Consider the following 17876-nt stretch of genomic DNA (forward strand, 5'->3'; position numbering starts at 1 on the left):
TACATTGTAGCTTTTACTGGTTTAAAAACAATCACATCTCTATCTGACATAGTTGTGCCAATTGAAAGTACACAGTGGGCCTGAGACACAGCAATACAACAGGTTTTGTCTGTGTCTACACTGGCACTTTCATTATTAAACCTTTTGTTGCTGGGGGTGTGAAAAAACACACCCCTGAACGACAAAAGTTTTAGTGACGAAAAGTGCCAGCGTCAGCAGGAGCTGCGCTCCTGGCAATGAAGCTACCACCCCTCATTGGAAGTGGTTTTAATTTTATCGCCAGGAGCGCTCTCTCCCGGCGATAAAGAGCAGCCACACAGCGCACCTTACAACAGCACAGCTGCAGCGTTGCCAGGTGCGCGGTGCAGGGCATAGCCTTAGAGACAGTCATAGCCCCTCGTAGGCCTGTCTTTTCCACCCTCCATCATTGGGACCTAGGGTGTAAATGACAGAGAAATGTTCTGCCAACTGGAGAGAGAAGCCAGTGGAAATTGAAAAGGGGTGACACCAGACTTTCCTTTCAAACCACATGCAAGCTGTGACTGAGGATATAGGGCAGATGAGTAATGGCCAAGGAACATGCTGAATCTTTATACAGTCTTCTCTACCTTTCTCAATAGGGCAAAAATCTGTGCCCACCAGCTTCCGGAGGAGCAAAGCTAAACTACACTGTCCTGATCGGAGATACCCCCTGTGCTGTCACTGTGTCTGAGACCCAACTGCTGTGTGAGCCCCCCAACCTCACTGGGCAGCTCAAAGTTATGGTGAGGTCAAAACACCATCTAGCTACCTTATATGTTTATGTATTAATCTTTCCTTCCTTCCTTCTTTGTATGGCTCACTGAGGCAGCTGAGTGCCATTTCTCCTAGTGTTGTCAGGAATCAGATAGGTTTTACCTCCCTTTATGGCTGTTTAATAGGAGGTTAAGCATTGCTGTGGATTAGAAAGGAGGAAATCCCTATCCTCTCACTGGAGATGCCCTCCTACTATCCAGGCTTGTTAGAGATTCCAAGAAACTCAAGTATTTATGTCAGCAGGACATCAGTACCAGGTATCATATTCTTTCACCGTTCTTTATTTGTTGTTCATTCTACAATGCATGAGTGAATTTCCTGTAACATCTGCAGGGGTCAAGAAGGAATTTTGCTTCTGTGGACAGCATGGTACAATTGGCCAGGTGTATTGGGGGACTTTTGGCTTTTCCTGAAGCATCAGAGATTGGCCACTGCTGAGTACTAAATTTGATGGGCTAGCATCTGATCCAGCATGGCGGCTCCTGTGTTTTCATTTACTGCAGTGTTAGGCAGTATTACTCCTCTCTGATGCAGTTAGAGACCAAGTGGGCAGCTGCTGAAGTGTCTGGGTAGACCTCAAATGAGGCTTTAATTGTGATCTATTTTTCTTCAAGTTCAGCAACCAAAACATATTTGAAATATCATGGTATAATTCACACGAGAGCTTCCCTGCTGACAGTTGCTTATATCTGAGGCCTTGGCACATTCAAGAAAACCCTAACCCTTTTTAACCCCCAGTCTGTTTATACTACAGCTTTCATATATAGCCTCTTCTCTTTTCTCTTCTCACCCAGCCTGCTTTCTTGGTTTTCCTTGAACTCCTTTGCCAGTGGAATTGTCACTCTGTCTCTAATGTCCGCAGTTTACAAAAGGGAGTTGAAAGCCTGTGAAATGAAAGTCAAATGGAGCCATCAGATAATAAGAACAAAGCCTGAGATAGTGAAAGGCTGACTTATTTATCATGAACTGAAGCCATCTGTGTGTTTCAAATAGGCTGTACCCTTTCTTTTTTGAAGACAGCCAGTGTTCATATGGTCTTAGTTGTAACTGAGACAGGCTGTTTACCATGTCTTCTGACAGCATCTTTGCAGACTGGGGAATAATCTCCCTAACCAATAAAGAAAGGGGCTTTGGGAGCAGAGAAAAATCTATCAGCCATCTGAGCAGAAGGAGTGAGCACCAGTTATTCAAAGGCCACTGTTTCCTGTCCCTGGCTCTTCTCTCCTGCCAAGATAACCACTAGGGCAGAAATCACAGTGTCCCTAGCTTGGGTGAGTGAGCAGAACAGTGTGGCCAGCAGCACTGCTGGCATTGTGTCAGGAGTGAGCAGTGGTAGTTCCGGGGGTGAATCCAGTGCCCTTCATGATGAGAGGTCAAAGCTATTGTAGTAGCAGACACCTCTCCACAGTGAAAGGTGAGGAACAAAGTCAGCGTCTTACCAAGTGCACGATGAGTGACTGTAAGCTAGACATGGGAAATGGGAGAGAGAAAGCAAAGTCCAAACCCAGAGGAACAGCATAGCCTCCAGCTTGACAGAGGAGAGATTGAAATGGAGAGAAATTTTCTGCTCCAGCATCCAATATATTAGGGAGTAAATGAGAAGACATTTCTTCAGCTTATAAGCAAGGCCCAGAGATTTTCCATCAGATACCAGTAAGGAACAGCGTAACCCAGGGACAGAGATGTTGGAGAAAGCACCAGACTGCTTTCGCAGCACTTGTAAGTCTTGTCATGCAGCAGCTGAAACTGACCAAACAAGAAGAAAAGGAGTACTTATGGCACCTTAGAGACTAACAAATTTATTTGAGCATAAGCTTTCGTGAGCTACAGCTCACTTCATCTTCAGAATGCATCCAATGAAGTGAGCTGTAGCTCACGAAAGCTTATGCTCAAATAAATTTGTTAGTCTCTAAGGTGCCACAAGTACTCCTTTTCTTTTTGCGAATACAGACTAACACGGCTGCTACTCTGAAATCTGACCAAACAAGACAGCTCCTGGGGCAGCAGGAAGAAACTGGGTGCCAGCACACTATGGTGAAGGGAGTTATAGAGAGAGCACACGCTAGAATAGATGGGGAGAGCCCAATGTCTCTGAAATGGGAAGTCAGACTAAGTGACACAGGAATGTGGGAAGGGGGACCCAGTGTTTCTCGGGAGAGCTCATAGTTAATGGAGAGTATCAGATGCATGAGAAGCACACTGGCTTTGCCTGAAAGGGGTGGAGATACTCTCAAGGCTGATCAGTTCTTCACCCAAATACCACCTCCAGCAGGTGTAACTGCCCCCCCTCCCCTCATCTGGTCACAGCAGTCAGAGCCCGCTGGCTGAGCCCCACTGTGTTTTGCTTGGCTAGGTGCACGTGGGCGGCATCGTCTTCTCCCCTGGCTCGGTGAATGTGATCTCGGACAGCCTGCTGACCTTGCCCGCCATTGTCAGCATTGCGGCGGGAGGCAGCCTGCTTCTCATCATTGTCATCATCGTCCTCATCGCTTACAAGCGCAAGTCCCGGGAGAACGACCTCACCCTCAAGAGGCTCCAGATGCAGATGGACAACCTGGAGTCTCGGGTGGCCCTGGAATGCAAGGAGGGTCAGTACCCCGTTGTTGTTGTGTTCAGGATGGGACAAAGGGGAATGGGCTTTGACATAACTGCATTCCCCGAAGCCAGCGTACGTGGGGCAGTGCAAATTAGCAGAAGTTACAGGGAGACCAAAGCTGCAACTCCAAATGCCTTACTGGGTAAATGTGACCTACCAATTGAAAATTCCACCAGTGTCTGAACTGGAGAGATTCTCACTCACTCCCGAGCTGGCGGCTCTGTTCTTTTCCTACTGGAAGAGTGTCCACATAGCAATTAGCACCATCGCATCTGCAAAGGAGCTGTAGATGCTGAGTGCCCCACTTAGATGGGAGCCCCTTTTCCCCCACCCAAGGGGAGGCAGCGATGGGAGAGCTATAAATATCCTGGGGTCTGCCGGGCAGGACAGAATTAGCATGAAAATGAAAAACAGAAGTAGGAGGGGGATGTAAGATGAGATCCAGCTAGCCTGGATCTGGCGTCTCTCTCCCTCATAGAGCGTATTGGTTGCAGACTCAGGGAGGGCTTTCTGAAAGTGTTGTTGTGTCAGCCCAGTTGGTTTCTTTAGAAATCGAGCAGGGTTTTCTAATGATTCCCTCAATCTGCCCACACAGACAGGTGCCTGGATTTTTCTATCTAAGGTCATGGAAGAGAAGTAAAAACATCCTCCTGGAATGCAGTCCCCTTAGGAATCCTGGGTTTGTGTCCAAGTTCTGCCTGGATTCCTGATCCTCCCTCACACAAGCCTCTGTTAAGGATGGAGCTATGTCCCTTCAACTTATTGCAAAATGGTCTAATCTAGACCAGAGCCACCTCTTTTGGGATTTCCAGGGCTTCAGACAGTCACAGCACCAACAAATGACTAGAACAGGGTGACTTCTGAGAACTTCTAGATGCTGTCATGTCAGAAAAAAAATGCAGCTACAGTCCATGGCTTGTTTGTGTCAGTCAGGAACATATGCTTTGCTACTGCTCTGCTTCTCTCACTCGTAAATGCTAAATCCACTTCTCCTCCTTTTATCCATTTCAGCTAAATTGCAGGAACATTTAGAAATGGCACATTTACTCACCAAAATGCCTGGACATGCATTCACACATAGGCCTGATCTGCCCTACAGGATTTTAGTGGGAAATCCCACAAGATCAGTTGCATCAGTGTTAAGGAGCCCTAGAATAATGAAGGTGTGAGCATTTTTGGCTCTGAGCTAGTTAAACGACACAGTGGTAAAACTCCTGCGGAAGTCCCCAGAGCCTTGTCTCCACTACGGCCTCCCCAGCTTCAGGGCAATTGAACCAGTGGGAGTGCCAGTGGTTATGTTTTCTCAAATCCCCTAGTGTAGACAGGGCTATAGTTAAACACACAGGCAGACACGTGAACACACACACATACACTACAGACAGACACCACACACTTTCTGTATCGTGGCATTGTAGCTCTGAATTTTCTACAGCCCTTAAGTGAGCTCTGTTCTTTGGTGAGTTCATGTTATAAGCAGATTTCTCTACCTCTCCCCTTTTCTGCTCAGCGTAGCTAATCAAAATCTCCTGTACATGTTGGCAGATATGTTATTTTAAAAAAAAAATCACCATAATGAAAAATTGTAGACAGACAATCAGTTTATAAATTGACCCCTTTTCCTGAGAAACTTCATATGGCCTAGCAGAGTTTTCCTCTCATTGAGCTCCATTGATTTGATGCCAGCTCTAGTACCTAGTCTCAGGTCTAGTTTCCCTGGGAACCAGCTCCTTTTTACCCTGTGTTGCTTGAACTGGTTTGAATCGAAGGCCTTCTGAGCCTGTTTATAGCTTCAGAGCAAAGGTTAGGTCAGTGTCTCCCACATGTGCTCAGAGAGCAGGAAAGTCTCTGCACCTTTGAGGCAAGGACGGCTGCCCCCACAACTAGGGAAGGCCATAACAAGTGTATGGGATGCAGACACATCCTAATGTGCAGAGAATAGGATTAGAGCTTGATCCTGCTTAAGTGACACATCGAGATTACATTGTGGAAACTGCTCAAGCTCCAGGGTGCCTGGTCAGTATGTCTCATTCTCTAATGGCCTCTTGTTGAAGGAGTTTCTTATAGGCATAAGGGGACTCTGACCCCATAGGAATTGTATGGTTCTGACGAGGAATGAGACAGAACTAGAAAGTGGAATAATCCTGTGCCCTCTCCTGGCGCACAAAGAAAAGAGTCCACACTGCACCTGCTGGAAGCCTGCCCCCCAGGAGCCCAGCATGGCATCCTAGATACCAAGGAGAAAACGGGCTGGAAGCGTAGCGCAGAGAGGTGCAAACACCACAGGGCTGCTCTCCTGTGCTCAGGCATTGCCTGCCAACCTGCTGTCAAAGGTTACATTCTGGGAGATGGTAGAGGTGGGGGGTGAGTGCATTGGGCAGGTACTGCATTGCAGGGCTGTGTCAGGGATGTGCATGTTTACATGGGGTGAAAGGTAGAGATAGAAGCTAATTTGTACATGGGGTGGCTGTGAATCAGTGTATACACATTCAGAGGCCTGTGTTGAGGGTGTAGGGAGCTGTGCATTTGTAAATGGTGTGTGTGTAGGTTCAGAGGAAGTGGGAGTCAGCACATTTTGCAGAAGAGAGTGAGCAATTGTAGTGGGGAGTGCATATGAGAGGGTTCATGCAGGTACCAAGGGAGCCAGAGGGGGCATGTGGATATGATCCAGGTTGTCTTCTATGCAGCATGCTCTGCATCAAGGAGATTGAGGAGTTCAGACAAATAACCTCTCTAGATAAAAATCTCAGTTAGTAATCACATTTCTCTCTTGACAGCATAACTGTGGGTGAAAAAATAAACCCTTCCCAGCAACGGCCATTGAGCTAGCAAGAGCAGGCCTTTGGGATAGAAAGAATCTCCTTCTCGATTTGCTTTTGAGAAACCTTGTCCTTGTTTTAACTCGTTGAAATTGTCACTTACAAATTTCAAAGTGTAGGAATCTAATCCCTAGCAACAGGGCAGGTTGGGCTTGGCGTCCCAGCAGGGATACAAAGATGGAACTTAAATGATGCCTGCTGGAAGCCACGCGACAGCATGCTAACCTGGGGCTGACTTCCGACAGAAAAAAACCATTCTGGGAAGGTTTGCTGTTGTTCATCCTAGAAAAGATGTTTTATCTAGTTTGAAGGAAGCTTGGTGGATCAAGGGGAAAAAATAAAAATAAACAAAAGGCAGCAAATTTCAGAGCATGATCTATATTCATGTTCTTGACATTTGCATCAGGACACACAGCCAAACAAAATACGAGGCCCTTGCAAGCAAGGCAAAGAATGACATGCATGTAGGACAGACACATGGACTCATGGCTGAGGAGAGCCTACCTGGAGTCCTAGAAACTATGGATGGAAGCATAAGACCATCAAGTGTAGTACTCAATCCAGCATCTTATGTTTCACCTCACCTCCACCCCCCACCACACAGACCTCTGTAATATCTATGTCTATGGTGTACCATATATGGACAGATAAATACCTTCCTGACCCCTGCAGCCTGCATTTTAGGCCCTGAAGCATGATATTAGGTTAGTGGTGTTACTTGTAGAAAAGAGACAGAAAGAGAGAATGTAGTAGGCACAACAATTTAAAAATAGTATCCTTATTTCTGGCTGGAGTCTTTCAAGGTATTTTGGGTGCTTATACACAAGGTGTGAACTGCATACAAATTAGCAAACATCTTTTGTTCTCAGCATCTGTTCTTTGCACTGTGTTTGCAGGTACTTGTGCACACTCACACTCCCTCTCTCTGCTGCTGCTGTGAAAGTGTCTCCCAACCATGACAGCATGTCCGAGCGACACAGTGAGGTCCTACAGTGACCAAGCTTCCCAATATGGCCCATTTGCTGTCCTGGATTTGTCTGCCAGGAAGGAAAACTGCTGGCTATTCCCAAAGCCCCTGTTGCTTAGACTCAGTTCCCCCTGGTCTCCTTTGATTGCATTTCTTTTTCTCTCTCCTCCTGGTCTTCCCCTCCCCACCCCAATAGCTTTTGCGGAGCTGCAGACAGACATCAATGAATTAACCAGCGACCTGGATCGCTCCGGGATCCCATACCTTGATTATCGGACATATGCCATGAGGGTCCTTTTCCCTGGCATCGAGGACCACCCCGTCCTGCGTGAGTTGGAGGTAATGAAATGGCTAGGCGCATACTCCCCCTCTCTCTGCTGCTCCTAGTGCTTACATAGCTTCTGGGACTATTTTCCTGGTCCCTTCTGGGAAGCGAGATTGAAACTCACGGAGCTGTGAAGCACCTTCCCACCTCCCTCGTTGAATCTTATTAGAAGCGCTAGGGTAAGTGAAATAAGCACAGAGTTCATTTTAACAAATGACTCAGTATTTTATCTCTTTAACACACGGCTTGCTTCCTCTTGCTCTCTTCTGGGGCTGGGGCTGGTTTTTGTTTTTTTTATTATTTTCATCACTAAAGCACCACCATAGAGTTTGCAAGCCCAGCAGCAAACTGGCTGTCTTCCTTATCAGTGTCTTTTTAAAGTCTCTATTAATCCCTTTGTTGTGGAGAGAAAAGCAAAGGGTATCAGGCTACGCTGTGCTCCTGATTTATTGCTGTGCTCCTGCAAGGGATGAGCTTTTCAGCTTGGGATGACCTGGCCCAGGATTTCCTGTAGGTTGGGCAGTTTTCATTTTCCCCCCCAATTTTTTTTAGATAAGCCATTCATTCAAATTTCAGTGTCAATGTTAACTTTAGTCCTCACCACCTTGTGCTGTCTTCCTAGCAGAATCCTGCAAACAACACTAGATTGGGGTGAGTTAATACCTCAATGGGAGATCTTCAAAGCAAACACTGGTGCTTCAGGAAGTAATACCAATTATCATTTAGCACTCTTCCCTTTGAGTTGGTGTTGACTTAGTGCCCCAGCATGGCATCAGAAGGCCCTGGAGGTATTGGGCTAGTTCTCAACTCTTGTAAATTGTCATAGTTCCAGTGAGGTCCATGGATCTATGCCAATTGACACCAGCTGAGGACTCACCCACCGTCTTTAGGATGAGATGTAAAAGAGAGGCCTTGACCACTTCTGGTCATTCTATTTGCCATGGTATTGTTGACATGAGCAGGTGTTGCTCCTGCTATCCTGGCCAGATTCCAGTAAGGGTAATTGTGTTCTGCTTCCATAAATCCCCCCTTCAAGTTCCAGTTAAATGTGCTCTTGGCCAAACAGTGCTGTGTGCTATTGATCAATCACTGTATATCACTCTAGAGGCGGCTGCATTTCTCTGGTGGATGAAGGGATCCCTGAGTATCATTTGCATCAAGTTACGCTTTGGGATCCTCTGACATGAAAGGCATTGTAGAAATATAAGAAATTATTATTATATTAATAAAAGAGCTAATTAAAATTAATGAATTAGATTCAAATTCTAACAGCAAACAGCTGGCCACAACTCAAGCACTAAACTCAGCCAGGCTGCAATTGAATCTGCTTCTCCCATTGCCAATCCCCAAATTTTTTCAGTCCCACATATGATGTTTATTATTTAAATTGTCAAGTAAGCTGATTTTCTAACAAATGTGGCCACTTGTTATTGGTTTCACTTATGAAAAACAGAACTGCAGGAGTTATAAATGTGTTGCCAATTACACAGTTGATTTAATTATATAATGTTAGTAGAACCAATATATACGGCTCCAAGATGTTTAGTAAAGAATTGCTTAATGTAGTTTATCATTTTGACTTATAATGAATTACTTAAAATTGGGACTAGCTGAAAGCCTCAATTAATTTTTTACTGTTTCTCTATAATAAAGCTATAGTCTAAATTAGTAATTAATTTACTTATGGGAGTGTCGCTTTTTTTTTTTTTGCTTTTTGCAGAACATGTACAAAAATATGTCACTTGTAGGGCTTTCAGCCTCAAAGCAGAGTAATTAGTGTTCAGCAAGCCTGATTCACAGCAATGGTGAAGTCAACTAGAGCTAGAGATAGGGGCATTGTTTCTTTCAGTGGCTTGCTGAGATTATTGTCCTCTGCTTACAGGTCCAAGGGAACGGGCAACAGAATGTGGAGAAGGCCTTGAAGCTCTTTGCCCAGCTAATCAACAACAAGGTGTTTCTGCTGACATTCATCCGGACCCTGGAGCTTCAGCGTAGCTTCTCCATGCGTGACCGTGGCAATGTGGCTTCCCTGATCATGACGGGCCTGCAGGGAAAGCTGGAATATGCAACAGATGTGCTGAAGCAGCTACTCTCAGACCTGATTGAGAAGAACCTGGAGAATAAGAATCACCCCAAATTGCTCCTGCGTAGGTAAGATGAGTGGCAGGGGGAGGAAGCTGCAGGGACAAGCCCAGATAAAGGAATCAACATCATGCAGTTGCTGTCCCCTCTCCATCCAGGGAAGAGCCTTGGCTGGGGCGGCCAACAAAAGCCACATGGCCACCAGTGGCTAAAACACATACACACTGGAAGTACCAAAGAAAAGTTGCATATAGCAGCATTGGGCAGTGAGTAGCAAGGAAACCCCAGTCCAGACATATCCTCGAAGTGCAGAACTCACCATGTGCAACTCCCATCATGCTTTTATTCATTGCTTTTCCTGCTTCCCTTGGCCTCTCATATACTGAGGGGTTGGGGGAGAACCAGGTTTGATCTTTCCATCTTGTTGCACTGGGAGCCCTGAGAAGATTCAGCATGGGGGGAGAGTGGCTCCAGCCTGGATGACCCGGCTGACAGTAATAAGTAAGAGTGTGTGGTGGAGCTTTGGACAGATTGACAATTAAAACGCATTACTCATCATTGGCAGGCTGACCCCTGACCTTCAGGGACATTAGCAATTTTACTCTACGTTTTCCAGATGTCAGTTTTTTATTCCCAGCCCAGCAGGTTCCTTTTTGTCTCTGGGTGTTTTGGGTGGGATTGGTTTTCTCTACATCAAGAATTTTCCCTTCCCCCCCCCCCCCGCAAGCTCTCGGCCATGGAGGAAGCAACTGGAAGACAAAAAGAGACAGGGCTGATGGGCTTTTCATCAGTGCCCTGTTCTGTTGTGCGGAAGGAAGGGAAGAATGAGTGGGGTCAGGGGGGACACTGGGGGATTATGACTGAAAGAGAAGTATGAGAGGTCATAGTTCTCTTGGATCAAGTTTAAGACACTGTGCAATCATCCATGAAAATATATGATAGAGTTAACCCTGTGTTACTAGAGACAGGGAAGGGAAACGGATGGACTCTTGGAGGCTCCCGATGGAGCACTGCATCTTTCTTTCTGCCACCAGCCCATGTAGCATGACTGAAACTTCATGGTGCGCCAACACCTCCACCCCTAGAGAGTCCTGCTTGATAAATGGGGTGTCCTGGAGCCCATGAAGTGGAGTGAGATGAGCCAGGACAGGAGGCCTCCTCTCACCATCATTGGGTGAAGGCTGACAGCACCATCAGTCTCACTGGTGCCAGGTGACCCCTGAGGTTACACTGGTATCTCAATGTCAGAGCATTTCTCTTCCCCCTGCACCTCAGTCCATCTTCCAGCTGGGCTGGCAGGGGAAGCAGATGCCAGATGGAGGAAACTGGGTTAAGGGTGAGAATAAAAGCAAAGGGATTCCCTTGGGATTTGGAAATGGTGTGGGGGCGGGAGGGAGAGCAATCTGGGGCAATCTTGGCCAGTATCCTGCATCCCTAACTGATCTGAGTGTGTGAAGGCACCATAGTCATTGAGACAAAAGCACACAATGTGTTTCTTAGAATGTTACGTTCCTCTATGTGTTTGATTCTGCTGCCAGTCCCGGCTCTTCTCCTGTTCAAGGCTACGTTCGTGCGGCGTTAGGGCAGACAGGCAGAGTTTGCTGTGGAGGCTCTTGCATCTCGGCCACATTTCTTCTGTAGAGTAGCGCCCTGCTTGTCCAAAAAGAGTGGGGGCAACATGGAATTAATTCAGGTAATTTGGGATTTGGAAAAGAAAGGGAAGCTTTTGATGTTACTCTAAGTGATGCACATCAGGAGACATCAGTTGAACCCAGAGGCACTAAATCTTAAAGGCAAACACTGCCCATGAGTAATACAAAGTGCTACAGTGGGCACCGCTCACCCATCAATATTCACTGGCCTGCAGTGTCTGATTTGGACAGTGGTATTTGTGGAATATCTTATTCTAAATATGGGGAATATGCCACTGAGCTCACACGTCGTATCACAGCCCACTGGCTATCGCTTTTTTAGGGGCACCTACTGCACGAGAGTGAGTGTTACTGGAGACATAATGTGGCTATTGTGCCTATAAAACACTGGCCATCCAGTTGCATGTTTGCATTTAATTATTGTTTCAGAGGTTGAAGCAGGGCCTAGGAGAGCGCTATGGCAGGGACCACATTAGGCATGATCTCGTTTGAGCTGCTCTGTTCACTTGTTGAGTGCAGAGCTTTTCTAATCAGCCTGCGCCAGATCAAAGTGAAAGGGAACAACCTTGGCATTCATGCTTTTTTTTTTTTTTCATTTTAAATGTGAGGGAATTGTATGGGGAAAAAGGTTCCAGAGTTATAAGCACCTGATTGTATCTCTTCATCTGTGTCTATAAATTGCTTCATTAGACTACAAGCTCATCAGAGCAGGGACCTCCCTTCTTGTATGTTTGTACAGTACTGCACGCTTTTGAGCATCTGCCATGCCAGGTCCAGATGAGATGAGCATGGCATAAAAGTCTAGATGGACAGAGTCTGAGCTGACAGGGAGAGGGCAGTGGTAAAACACCTCCACCTAACTTGAGATCTTCTCTGGACCACATCTAGGGGTTCAGCCTCCGTGGCCCAATCTGTCCTACACGTGTCTGATGATGCTGCACAACAAAGATTGCAGTGTCACTATGATACAAGGGCTTTTGTTCTGTTTATCTAGGTACTTACTTGACCTTCATCCCTACACAGTATCTGTGCACCTCACAGTCATTAATATGTTTTATCCTCACAGCCCTCTCATCCAGTAAGGAGAGAACTTCCCCATTTTACTGTTCGGGAGCTGAGATAAATCGCAGCTGAAGTGACTTATCTCAGGTCACACACACAGTCTGCAGATGAGACAAAAATTAAATTTAGTAACCTGGGTCAGATTGGCACCCATGGCTCTGAGGCAAAAGGCTGCCTCCTATTCCCGCGCCCCTGAGCCAGCCATGTCTCCACGCTCATGCTGACAGCATTTCAGGGCTCTGTTGCATAGGAGTCACCCTGGCTCTATCCCGCTGTGTCTGAGCTTTCCCCCATGGGTTGCTGTGTGATGGAAGAAGAGGGCCCACTCTATGCTCACCCACTGTCCGCCAGTCCACAAAGGGAGCCATCGCCACACAGAAGCCAGCAGCCAAAAGCAACAGGGAGTATTTCACAGTTTGGGGGAGTTTTCAGGGATTCCTCCAGCCACAATGAATATACTTGGCAGGAAATTGCTCTAAATCTGGCCGTGTTTGCAGAGGCAATAACTCATCTCAGAAATGGAAGCTGCATTAATTTCCCCTGTGGTTTGATGAGTCTCTGTGAAAGCGTCTTCAGCCTGAGCCATCAATAATGACTTTTCACAGTGCTCTAAAAATACAAGGCTGGTGATCTCAGCACTATCCCCCTCCCATCTCCTGTCCCTCCCGTCCCTCACCCCATTATCACCACTAGGAGGTTTTGCTCATAACACAGCGAATTCATCAGAGCCCACCTAGCAATGTCATCGTCCGATTGCCAGAGACGGAAAAGCCAGAGTCAGAGAAAGGGCCAAACCCACAGGGACTGTGTGTGTGGCCAGCCATTACTCTGTGAGTTTCTGCTTGAAGCATGTATGATTTTTTTTCTTTGTTTCTCAAACTCAGAAGCTGGAGGGATTGTGTTGGATCAAGCCCTGACATGGGAGCAGTTCAGACCCAGAGTCTCTGTACAGCCAAGGAAAGGAGTTAAGCCAGGAGCAAATGTTCTTCTACCTTAAAGAAGGCTCAAAGAGAGAGAACCCAGCCACGCCTTTGTGTGGCTCTTATTGTGGCACTCAGAGGCTGGGGGTTGAACTTTCAATGCTGGGGGTAGCTAATGTGGTCTGACCTGCAGTTTTATGCAATAGTGCCCCATCCTGAAAGTAGCCTGAACCAGTGATCTAGATATGAAAGTCTTCAATCCTCCAAGCCATTCAGTCCCCTCGGTGCAGCCCTGCACTGACGTCCCCCTTTCATCCTTTGTGTACATTGGTGCCAACACAAACTTGTCATCTTTTATATTAACACATTTAGCTTACAAGTCACCTGCTGAAAGGTTGGGATTCTATCCAGGTTCAGACTTCCCTGGTCAAACGCTTCTGTCTCCATTAGCTTCTGTGAACATCAACTACCTGGTAAAAACTCATTTGGGCTTGTAAATAGACTGGGGGAAAGATACTCACCCTGCCATGGTTCTGAATGGGGTTATTTCTCACTCATCACCCCATTTGGTCATTTAAAAGGCTCTTGTAGCATATCTCCTGTCTTTGCTTTGCCATGTAAACACAGGATTAATGTTACCCCTTTAAGCATGGGCTCATGAGGGCACTTTCCTGCTCTTCTCTGTGGAATTAAACAGCCAATTCATAGTTGAGATATAATGATGTGGCTTGTTTGTTTCCATTTGCAGAGTGAGGGATGAGCTGCCTGAACCCATACTCCCCCATGTGCCGGAGTGTCAGGAGAGTATGTCTTGCATACAGCATAGCCAGCCACATGCAAGACTAGTATTGGTACTTGGCGCAGATGGTGTCATTCCAGTGCATACATAGGGGCTGGGGGACAAGGTCTCCTCTGCAGCAGCAGTGGCATTTGAGAGCTGACAGTGGGGCGGGAGAAGGTGATTATTGACTCTATTTAATCACAACTGAGTACCTGTGGCTTAGTTCTGTGAATTATCCTCCCAGATATGGCAGGTGACGCAGGGAAACCAAATGAACCTAAAGAGCCTTCATTATCCTCTGTTCTCACTCCTGGGCATTACCAGGGTCTTTGCAAATGGAAATAGTTGCATAGCTGAGGGAGACAGCGGGAAGGGATGGAAGAGCAGCACGAAGGGATGCCTTACAGATCCAACCTTCATGTGTGACATGCTGCTTACACTCTTTGGAGCTATGGGTCCAAGTTCCAATCTCTTCCTCCTCCTGAGGCAGACTGTCTGAGTTCTAGGTAGTTCACTCGTGGAGGGGGCTTTCAGCTGAGACCATAAAACCATAGAACGTCTTGCTAGCTGTGCATTGACACTGAGGGCTCAGTTTTTCCCTTCAGTTACATGAGTGTAAATCAGAAGTAGCCCCGCTGATATCACTGGAGTTATATGCTGTAAGTGAGAGAGAAACCCATCATAGGGCACCATGGCACTTTCTGTAAAAGACATAAGGGGTTTGTCCCACTGTCTTCAGTGACAATTTCCTTTCCCCTATTGTTAAGCACGTGAGCTAGGATTTTCAGAGGAGCCCAACAGAGTTAGGTGCCCAGCTTGTGATGAAATTCAATGGGATTTGAGCACCTGTGTTCCTTTGAAAATTCCAGCCTTCTGGCCTGCATTGCTGGTGCCCCAAACACGGAGGGTGGCTACAGGTTCAGTGTATCATTTGGAAGCATTTGGGATGAAATGCAGGTTTCCAACCCACTGGCCTAATGAACACTGAGAACTTTCTGAAATTCTTCGGCCACGGCACTAGTGTTGGTGCAGCTTCACCAGGGCTTACAGTGAGGAAAGTGCCAGCATAGTCCAGCCACCAGCACTTTTACCACCATGTCATCTGGACATGCCCTGAGCAACACCAGGCAACATGGTGGTGAAAAGGTCTGGAGCCCTGAAGCCTGTTGCTAGCACAGACAGAGCTGCACTGAGGCTAAACCAGTGGCGGGAGAATTTCAAAAAATCCTCATTGTAGATGGAGACTCTGCAGAATCTCTGTCCTCTGGCTTGTGTGACTCAGGGCCTGGTACATCAGTGTCTGGCATTTATGGAGAGACCAAACCACTCATTGCTCCTGTCATCCACCTAGTCCCCTAAGGTGTCTCCTAGGAAAAAAGAAACTTCTCCAGCACCATGTACCCTTCTATCTTTTTCCCTTTTCTGTACATCTATTCCATCTCACCCCTTTTGTCCGAGAAACGGAGCACCTGCTGCACATTTATAAAGTACTGCTTCCCCTTTGCTGCCATACCAATCTAGATTGGTGCTGCATTGAGGGATGGAGGGTGGCCATGTGGCACATACACATTCTAGCAGCAGCAAAAGGGTTAGCAATATGTAGCAGTCATTTAATAGAGGTGAGAATGCAAAGGATCCAGAAGAAACAAAGCCTAAAAACTTGAAAGCCAGCTTTGCGGTGTGAAGATCCAGATGTTTCAGTTGGAAACCTACAAAGTAAAGGTCTCTTCCAGTCCTGTGGATCTGTGAGCTCCTTGGGTATTGTTTAGTATGCTAAACATTCCAAGTTAGAACATTTTGTTCTAAGCTAATAATGAATGAGAAGCCACAAAGTGAGAAATTATTTTATTTTACTTTTGAGCTGTCTATTGGCAGTGCTTAATAATTGGTGTTCAGTTCTTTCCTTCTTTCTTTATTTTGCCTCTCTGCTCTTCCCCCTCCTGGGAGACTGAAGGAAAGCTGATATTAAATCAAATGACTGTCCTCATCCCTGGCACAGGGAGTACATGGCAGTTCAGACTAGACAAAGCAAGGGAAAATTAGTAACATAAATATTGATTTGAGGGTTTTCCTGGTCCTTTTTGTTTAGTTTTATTCCCAGCACCCCAGTGAGTCAGAGGAGCAGCCAGGGGCTTTGGTTTCTGGCGTCAGGCTTTTTTGGAAAGTTGTCTCCAGAGTATACTTTGCCCTCATTTATGTGGTCAATATGAAAAGAGTTTTCTCTGAGTCTGGGGATTGTCTCCTGCTGCCTTAATCTTCAGGAGCTTATTTTGTATTTTCAGAGACAGATATATAACAGCATTCCAGATACCAGGCCGACCATGGAGTAAAACATGATACCTGCTGAGGGGCTGTTGCAGTACTCTGAAGGAGCTGGTTTTGCAGCTCAGCAGACCTCTTCTGACGCAGCAGAGAGAAAAGGAAGTCACTTCAAAACACGGCAGACCGAGTTTAAAGGATGAGTTGTTGAGACCTCCAGCACAGATCAGATTTCAAAGACTAACCATGGTAGATGAGGGCAGGGAAAAGATACACAACAGGCTAAGGCTTGTGAAGAGCTATGCACTCTTCAGCTCCTTGGACCTCTTGATGAAGGAAGTGGCTTTTTTGCTTCAGCTAAGGAAAGAATTAGAGCATGTTAACTCTTTAAGTGTTGATACCTTCTGCAATGAAGGCTGTACCACAGGTGTACTATTGAGTCAGTGGAATGTTGGGACATGCTGGTACCATCAGCAATAGTTAAGGGATTAATGTAATGTTTGTTCTCAATTTTTTTGACTGTGTATCTGCCAGGGTTAGAACACAGTTCCCTAACAGGGCTATGGCATGGCACAAGGGGTAGGTTCTGTCCACACAGGTAAGAAGAAACCATGTTATAACACAGTTGTGTCACACAACTGTTTCACCTGCTTATTTTTGTAGCATCAAGAGGGACAGTATGTTAATTTCAGTTTAATGCAGAATGTAACTTACAAGAACTGGTCATGCCGTATGTTGTTAATATTCATTAGGAAGTTTAGCCCTTTCTCAATTAGCAAACATTTCCCAGATAGATCCTGATTTTTTTTCTACCATGTTAATATTCACCAAATAGTCTGGAGGAATAGTTGTCAGGTTCTGTGGTGTTCTCCCGCTGTTCGATTTGACTGTTTGTTACTGGCTCTTCTTTATTCGTGGCTGGTGGTTTGTTGCCTAAGTCATGTGTTTATTGTTTCTCCTCTTTGATTGGATGTCTGAAATATTTTAAACAGAAAGAACAATGAATATGGCACTTTCCAGCATGAATTTTCAGACAATTATTTGTGAATCAATTATTTTGGGATTTACAGACATTTTCATGAATACCCTCCATATGTCATATACTGATGATAATATTACTCCTGGTGTCCTAGCAAATAGAACTCATTGATTTTGATGGCTGAAATACTGGTGAATCTGTAACTTCTGTTTACTATTCAACAAGCTTTGCTGTTAGCACAAACCCTCTTACATTAGTAGTGTCATCTGTATTACAGCGAGAGCTGGAGAGTGCTGGGAACTATACAGATACATGGTGAGAGGCAGTCTCTGACCCAAAGGGCTCACAGTCTGACAAGACAGACTGAACGAGGGAGGGGAAGCTGTGACCCAAAGAGGGTCACACGGCAGCCCCATCAGCATTTGATATAGGACTAGAACCCAGGTCTCCTGAGTCTCAGTTCAGTTCCCCGTCCACTAGACTAGACTATGGTGCTTCTCTAGTTATGACTCCACACTACTGGTTTTTAATGCCCTACTCTAAACAGCGCCTGCAGCATTGTTTACACTGGCAAAAATATGGCCCCTAATTCATTACCAGTGCTGCTCTGCTGCTGATAGCACTGATCTAGGCAAGGCTAGT

At 46.0% G+C, this 17876-nt stretch overlaps 1 protein-coding gene across 3 annotated transcripts in view; it reads left to right on the top strand.

The window, feature by feature from the left end:
* The window catches only part of PLXNA2 (plexin A2), a 322201-nt gene that overhangs the window by 277925 nt on the left and 26400 nt on the right, over nucleotides 1-17876 (top strand). For all 3 annotated transcript variants that reach the window (XM_038379948.2, XM_038379947.2, XM_043500603.1), the window contains 4 exons: nucleotides 621-764; nucleotides 3149-3383; nucleotides 7371-7513; nucleotides 9382-9650. In XM_038379948.2, coding sequence (XP_038235876.1) covers nucleotides 621-764; nucleotides 3149-3383; nucleotides 7371-7513; nucleotides 9382-9650 — 791 coding nt within the window. The remainder of the gene's footprint in view (nucleotides 1-620; nucleotides 765-3148; nucleotides 3384-7370; nucleotides 7514-9381; nucleotides 9651-17876) is intronic.

Source organism: Dermochelys coriacea, chromosome 21 (genome assembly GCF_009764565.3).
Source record: "Dermochelys coriacea isolate rDerCor1 chromosome 21, rDerCor1.pri.v4, whole genome shotgun sequence".
NCBI lineage: Eukaryota > Metazoa > Chordata > Testudines > Dermochelyidae > Dermochelys > Dermochelys coriacea.